General features: G+C 34.4%; 1 protein-coding gene across 3 annotated transcripts in view; it reads right to left on the bottom strand.

Annotated features, from left to right (window-relative positions):
- The window catches only part of LOC101342035 (cadherin-like and PC-esterase domain-containing protein 1), a 211,100-nt gene that overhangs the window by 39,332 nt on the left and 163,438 nt on the right, over window positions 1-8,330 (bottom strand). For all 3 annotated transcript variants that reach the window (XM_023740911.1, XM_023740910.1, XM_023740912.1), the window contains 4 exons: window positions 4,954-5,096; window positions 3,824-3,896; window positions 2,472-2,639; window positions 862-966 (listed from right to left, as the gene is read on the bottom strand). In XM_023740911.1, the coding sequence (XP_023596679.1) occupies window positions 862-966; window positions 2,472-2,639; window positions 3,824-3,896; window positions 4,954-5,096 (489 nt within the window). The remainder of the gene's footprint in view (window positions 1-861; window positions 967-2,471; window positions 2,640-3,823; window positions 3,897-4,953; window positions 5,097-8,330) is intronic.

Consider the following 8,330-nt stretch of genomic DNA (forward strand, 5'->3'; position numbering starts at 1 on the left):
CAAAATATGGGACAAAATTATAAAAACAGGTATAAATATTCACTAATTAATTTAGTAAATAGGTTACAACTCGTACAAGTAGCATATAAATATGTAGATTTTTTTAAAAGTAAGAAAAATGCTTGAAACAAATATCTGTTTAATAATGAATTTTAAAATGCTATTTTAGAAAGTCTTGCATGAACAAATTTTAGGTGGAAAATACAAATCTACTACAGTCCGTCTACATAATTAGCAGAACTAGAAACAAAGCAAGTTCTGAGCATGCACATTCATATGCAACAAGCTGTCCTTTGATATTGACCAATAAATGAACAGAACTCAAGAAAATGCACAGAAGACAAAGTACGTGTCATTGATTTTTTTTGTAGGCTGAAACCAGCTGGGTAAAAATTATTATAGTTACTTTAAAGTTTGCTATACAGTTAGACAAATTAAAATCTAAGTTGTTTTCTAAAATTATTTTTGCTATATTCAGTTATGGTTGATTTTATCCAAATGAAAAGAGTATAATAAGCAGAAATAAATTTGGTTACACAGTAAAGTCCCAAAGATGAATGCAAAACTTCTTTAGACAAATGTTGACATGTTCCTTTTGAGACCTATCATATCCTGGTAGCTATACTAATCCCATACTCTTCTACCTTGAACAAGGGGGGGGTATTTGCAAACTCTTATAGTAAAGCATATGGATTCTGCTCATCTTAATATTCAGGTATTTGAAAAAAGTAAAGATGTTTACACATATTTCTACTTCTTAAAGAAATATCGTTTCTAGTTTGAAGTCAAAAGCAGGTAGTTTGTGGCTAATCTGCTATAATTTCAATAATCAAGAGGAATTAAATGTCACTTTTGATTTACCAGTTGGAATTGTCCCAGACTCCCAAGTTCCTTTATGAAAGTCATAATTGAGTTAATATCCTCTAAAGACAGGCATTGATATAGTTCCTTTGAATAGTTTTTGCCCTGTATTAGAAAACAAATAAAAAAACATACTCTTAAGCAATTGCTACAGAGTCAAATCATGTTTATGAATTGCTTCCCACTTCATATATCAATCAAATTTTGGACTTTATAAACAGATGTGTTAATTAACGCTAAATAATACATGGTAAATTCGACTTATCATAACACATGTCCCAATCTAAGAAAACCTCATATTTGACCAGGAAGACTTGGATGAAATAGCTCAATGGTGCTTTCTTTGGTAGTGAGATTGGGGAAAGGAGAACAAAAGGGCACAATGTGTGAGACAACAAGTTTGGGATGCAGGAGGAGTCTCCTTTGGCCTTCAGGGCACTGGAGGTCAGAACAGCAAATGGGCATTTACATGTGAACCTCATATATGGGACATTACCATTTTGGAGTTTCAAGAGTTCTAGTAAATACCAATTCTCCACCTTTCCTCATTCCCATTTCCTTCGAATGCATCCCTGGGAGCAGAAGGTTTCATGTATTATCATTTTTTTTCTGGTGGCATGGTTCCAATGGTTTTAATGAAAACCAACTAACTCACTAGAGAAGGGAAACAGAACTAGAGGAACAAGATAACAAATCATAGGGAAACAACAGTCTAAAAGGTCATGTGATAGCTCCCACAAACATCTCTCCTTAGAGCATCGATGTTTGTTCACGAGACCTTTCACCCTCCACTCTTCCAGATCTCTGAATATAAGTTTTAAAACAAAAAATACATATAGGGAACCCTACTATACTTGATAAACTGTAGATATTTTTCAATGTATCAGGAAAACTTGCTCTAACTTGCCATAAAAAATTAACCAATACTATTCTGAAGCACTACGCCCTAGTCATCAGCATCAAACCAAATATATTAACCAGATGTGAATGCTTAAAATGTTGTGTTATAATTCAAGTTCCTGATATCAATCGGAAGTACTCGCTACTAGTCTAGACTGCCTTTAAAAAGTTCTAACATTTCTCTTACAGCATTCTACAATATGTAATATATATTATTCATACATCCACAAAAGGTCCTTAGGAATTAGGAGCTGCTTTCCTCCATTTTAACTCATAATTCATCATAATCAGTCACCCACATACTTAAAAACCAAACCAAACCCATTCCCATCAAGTCAATTCTAACTCATGGTGACCCCATATGTTTCAGAGTAGAACTGTTCCATAGAGTTATCTTGGCTGTAATCTTTATGGAATCGGATCACCAGGCCTTTCTTTCATGGAGCCGTTGGGTGGGTTCAAACCACCAATTTTTAGGTTAGCAACTGATCACAAGCCATTTGTGTCACCCAGGGACCACTTCATGTACTTAGTTGACATAAAAATAATATTGATTTTCAGGTCAGCAAAATATTAAGATATATAGTATAATAAATACCAATTAATTTCAAAAGATTTTCAAGTTGCTTAATTGTATAATTAAAAAAACAGCACCTTTTAAAGAATGACTTGAAATAAGGTAATCAGTCAATACACAAATATACACTTACTTTAAACACGCCTGATCTGTAAAGTCTCTGAAATATTTCAGAAAACATAGAAAATGTAGATTCATTAGAGAAGAGAAAATTGAAAGTGTCTCTTAAAAGGAACTCTTCTGTATTTTGGTCCTCAAAATCCATATTATCATCATTTTGAAAATTTAAGTGCTCATGCACCTTCAAAAAAATAAAAGCACAGCAAATATTTTTCATTGACTTACTTTTAATACAATGGAATTACTTCTAAGATGTAATTTATTTTCTGTTGAATTACAGATCAGAACTGACATCTAGTGGTCTTTTTGGAGGTCAGCAATTTTACAAATGTGAGTAATGTAGTTCTTTTTAACATATTGTTCTTTAATATATAAGGAAGTTAACCAATGTATCATAAAGTCATATTAGTTTATCTTGAAACACTTTATTACCGAAGAATGTGTGTTCATGGAAGATAACAAAGAACATTTATGAACAATGAATTTTAAAAAACATAATAGAAACTGTTAGAAATATGTGCAAAATCATAAATAACCATTAGATGAAGTAGATTCATAGTTTCACATTTTAATGGATAAATCTTTGAGCTATTCAACCAAATGTCTGAGCCACATAATCAGTATCTGTACATGATAGTTTAATATTCAGTATGAACTTGAATCCTAGCTACACCTAATTTTATTTTGCTCCTCTTCCCTTTTTCCTACTCCATATAGCAATATAGAGCTTTCCTATGGACTGATTCAATCAGTTTTTTTTTTTAAATCTTCTTGCTATTTTAGCTTAAATATACTATAGTGGGAGAAGGTCTGAATGAACTAATTTGATTAGAGAGGAAGAAAAAGAATCAGTGTGTATATAAATGGTGTATTTAAAAAAGTCCTTCGATTTAGGCATGTTTATACTAGAAACAATATTTTTCAAATTCTTGTGGCTTTTTAATTCAAATATAGAGCAATTTAAAATTAAGTGTCTATATATAAAAAGTTATGTTTTTTTATAAAACCTTGTGAATAAATTGGATAATCTGCTATTTTCTATGATTTATCAGCTTTTCTATTATCACATATCTACTTTTCTCCATTAATACATACTCAACTTTATACTACATTTATGTCACAAACAGTAGTTAAATGATATTAAAATTCAAGCTTATTCTCCAGGGACACACAGTGGGACTGGAACTCAAATCATAGATTGTCTACATACTAGCTAATTCCTTGAACCACAGGAAATATAAGTCTGCAATGCCTTTTGTTGATTGCTTACTATTAATGACAACAATAACAACAACAATAACAATACACACACACACACAGGAAAGCATGCAGATCTTTGAGCAAAATGTGGAAGGCCATACTCACCTGTAGAACTACAGGGTACCTGAAACTACCATAACCAATGTCAAATGTTAAAAGTTGAAAACATAATCTGCATCTGAAATAGAGACACACAGTAACATAAAAACATATTCTATTTGCTTCATTTACGCTATCATTTGGTATCATGTTATTAATAACTATTACAGTTAATTTTCAATACCTGTACTAATCAAAAAGAGAAGTGGTTTGGATAATCTAAAATTGCCTATAATTTATTTTTGGATTGGGAGTCTTTTTTTGTTCCTTACATAAAATACAAATATATCTAAATATTCATAAGACATTAAACTAAACAATGAAGTTACCCCAGGAAAACTTGCACAGGGAGAAGAATACTCCTCCACTCCTATATGCTAGGCATTCTTATTTACATACAAAGCATCATAAAGCTTAACTTGAGGTGCTCCTCCCCCTTTTTTAACATGCTAGATGTAATATTTCCCTAGAACAAAGGCAATGACAAATTATATTCAAAGTACCTGAGATATGGGGATGGGAGGCATTGAATTTTGTTAATGAAGGTCTTTAATACCTTCTCTGCATAATGGTGGCACGTGGTTAAGAGCAATAGCTGCAAACCAAAAGGTTGGCAGTTCGAATCTACCAGCTGCTCCTTGGAAATGCTATGGGGTAGTTCTACTCTGTCCTATTGGGTTGCTATGAGTCAGAATCAACTCGATGGCAATAGGTTTGTTTTTTTTTTTGCTTTTTCTGCATTATTCAATCAGTAGAATAGTTGAAAGAAAAACATATTATGTATAAGTAAAACTATCCCTAAATAGTCAAAGCAAAGTATATAAGATAGAAATAGCTGAGCTTCAAAGGAGACTGCAAATTTAAAAAAAAAATTTTTTTTAACTTGTGCTTTATTTCTTTGTCACCATTATTTAGATACTAATGAGTTTGTAATACGCGCTGAAGTTTTTCAGGATCTATAAATTAGGAAATGTATGTTTAGAAGATTTTATTTTTATATTGTTGTAAAATTTTCCAAGTAGCACATACTTGTGATAATTGAGATATATTTCTACCAACAACCAATTTTTAGAAAGTATGTTTTTCTCTCTCTCTCTTTTTTTTTTAATGTTGTTAAAATAGGCATTTGTTGTTACCTATTGAAGGCCTTTGGTCCCAGAGTAGATGTTTCACTGAATGCTTCAGCTGCTAGCAGGAGTTTACTTATTGCTTCCTTCATATTGTCAAAAGCCTGAAGAGGTGAACTGGCCCTCAGGAATGTCTCAAAATATGTTTGCAGCTGTCAACAAAGAAAAGGATTCATGTACTGAAACAATCGCAATTTGTCTATCATTTCAAAGGTGAACAACTTGGAGAACTTCTTTAGGTTATCTTTCCTTGCCACACTCAAAAAAACTCCTTAAATTAAACAGTAAATTTTGATGAGCTAAGATATTTCTACATGGAGAAAAGTAGACACGAGGTAATAGAATACATATATATACATACATAGGTATATATAGAGAATGTGAGTCCGTGAGTGGTGCAAATGGTTAATGTGCTCACTTCTAACCAAAAGATTAGAAGTTGGAATCCACCCAGAGACACCTTGGAAGAAAGGTTTGGTGATCTACTTCTGAAAAAAATCAGCCATTGAAAACCTTATAGAGCACAGTTCCACTCTGGCACACATGGGGCTGCCATTAGTGGGAATCGACTTGTCAGCAACTGGTATATATCTATAGATTTTTTGTTGTTTTGTGGCATAGAGTCAATTTCAACTCATAGTCACCCTATAGGACAGAGTAGAACTGCCCCATAGAGTTTCCAAGGCTGTAATCTTTATGGGAGCAGATTACCAGGTCTTTTCTCTCATGAAGCTGTTAATGAATTAGAAATGCTAACCTTTCAGTTAGCAGCTGAGTGCTTAATCACTGTACCACCAGAGCTCCTTCTACAGATATAGATAGATATTATTTATATCTATCTATCTAGAAGGGTTTAAATATCTTGTAATTTAAACTTCTTTAGAGGTGTTTACTCCATTTTTTTTTTCTTATTTCATGACATCTAATCGTGGAAGGAGCCCTGGTGGCGCAGTGGTTAAGAGCTCAGCTGCTAACCAAAAGATCAGCAGTTCGAATCCACCGGTGCTCCTTGGAAACTCTTTGGGGCAGTTCTACTCTGTCCAATAGGGTCGCTATGAATCGACGTAGACCCGATGGCAACAGATAATCACGGAAAGTGCAGTGAAAATATAATAGGGCTTATGCTTAGAAATCCCAAGTTTAAATTATTATTCTACCAACTAGGTGAACTTGAACTTGCCAATTACTTCTCTGTATCTCTGCATCCTTCTCTGTAAAACAGGGATAATACTTACTGACAACAGAGTTGTGAAGCCAAATTAGAAGAAAACATATGAAATTCAAACCTTAATTTTTTAAAAAAGTATTATCTATGTTCTGCATGTATTAGAACAAAAATAACCTACTGAAGTTGCTCTTCTTCAATTCCTTTTGCTATAGGAGATCTAGACAATTAGAGCAGAATCTAAGGGAATCTCAGCGTCCTACTGAAATTTTAACTTAAGCTTTCATGCGGCTAGAGAGGAGAGGGCAGTGTTACAATAGGGGGAATGAAGCTCAGTTTTATGTCTTCTTAGAAACACCACAGTTGGCATCACAAATAATTATTTTTGTCTAAATATTAAAACAACCACAACAGCAAAACTACCTCCTGAGAATGCTCAGCATCAAAGTTTAAGTCAAATTTTTTTTTAAGTATAAAAACAAAGCCCCTATGGGTAAACATACTTCCCTATGGGTAAACATACTCTGGAAAAGATGAAGAACAAAAAATATTTTTGAAGAAACGTGCAGCAGGGATTCTACTAATGCTTTGGAAAGAGCAAACTAAATCTGTCTGAATTGTTTAATATTGCAAAGTGAAAAACTATTTTTTTGTTGTATGATAATTAAGGACAGAGACTGGCACAAGTCATTTGAGGGAAATGGTAAATGTTATCTTTAAAATAGACAAGCAAAATCCCCCCAAGAAAAATAAATACTGACTTCATACAGTCTTACTATCTTTAAAACAGAAACCTAATGAGATGTATACTTTGAGACTCTAAGAACACATCATTAGCATTTGGCACTTGGGATGCTTTTCCATTTCACAAAAGAAAATGAGTGTAATAAATGTATGATCAAAAGAAAACAAATTAATGCTAAGACTAAAAATGTTAACCCCTGTCTTAGTCATCTAGTGCTGCTATAACAGAAATACCACGAGTGGATGGCTTTAACAAAGACAAGTTTATTTCCTCACAGTCAAGTAGGCTAAAAGTCCAAATTCAGGGCGTCAGCTCCAGGGGAAGGCTTTTTCTCTCTATCAGCCTTCTTCTCTTCAGTGTTCCCCTGGACTAGGAGCTTCTCGGCGCAGAGACCCCGGTCCAAAGGACGGGCTCTGCTCCCAGCACTGCTTTCTTGATGGTATGAGGTCCCCCGGTCTCACTGCTCACTTCTGTCTTTTATATCTCAAGAGATTGCCTCAGGACACAATCCAGTCTTGTAGATCAGGTCCTGCCTTACTAACACAACTGCCACCCATCCTCCCTCATTAACATCATAAAGGCAGGTTTACAACATACAGGAAAATCACACAGTACCAGGAATCATGGCCTAGCCAAACTGATACACACATTTTTGGGGGGACATAATTCAAACCATGACAACACCCTTGAGTCAAGATAGAGTAACATGATGTTTTTCCAAATAAAATAAGTCATCACATTTCACTCAGTTCACCATATTATGTAGAAAAGATTATTAATGATATTATTCCATTTTCCCATTTTAATGTTTTCTGAGTGTTACAGACGTTAATGTTAATGATATAAGAAAGATGGAAATGAATATCTGTTTGGTATATAAAACATACAAGATTGACTATCAGATTATATCCTCCATGGGGAAGAATAATTAGCAAATTAATGTCTTAGGGTTGTATTTATTCTTCTACTGTGGAAATAATTACCTTAATTTCTGAATGTAACTGTGAGCATTGAATATGGGGTGCCACTACATTGACTCACTTCCATTCAATTTTTAATGAAAAGTCTACCATATGGAAAGCACTGTGTTCTCTTTGAGGGACGAGGTGCATACCACTGTGGTAACACTATAGACTCTAGGAGCAAAAAGTCTTAGACTCACCTCTGGCTCTGCGCCTACTACTGTTAATAGCAATACCTACTTTATAGAGAAAATGTACATACGGCACACCACTGCCTGGCGCACCTCAGTACTCAGTACACGTCGTTGTTGTTAGATGCTGTTGAATGCCATTCTGACTCCTACTGACCTCATGTGACAGAGGAGAACTGCCCCATAGGGTTTTCTAGGCTGCAGTCTTTACGGAAGCGTATTGCCAGGTCTTTCTGCCGCAGAGCCACTGGGTGGGTTTGCACTACCACCTTTTGGTTAGCAGCCGAGCACTTAACGATTGCACCACCAGGGCTCCTTCAGTA

This window comes from Trichechus manatus, unplaced genomic scaffold (assembly GCF_000243295.1).
Source record: "Trichechus manatus latirostris isolate Lorelei unplaced genomic scaffold, TriManLat1.0 scaffold00167, whole genome shotgun sequence".
NCBI lineage: Eukaryota > Metazoa > Chordata > Mammalia > Sirenia > Trichechidae > Trichechus > Trichechus manatus.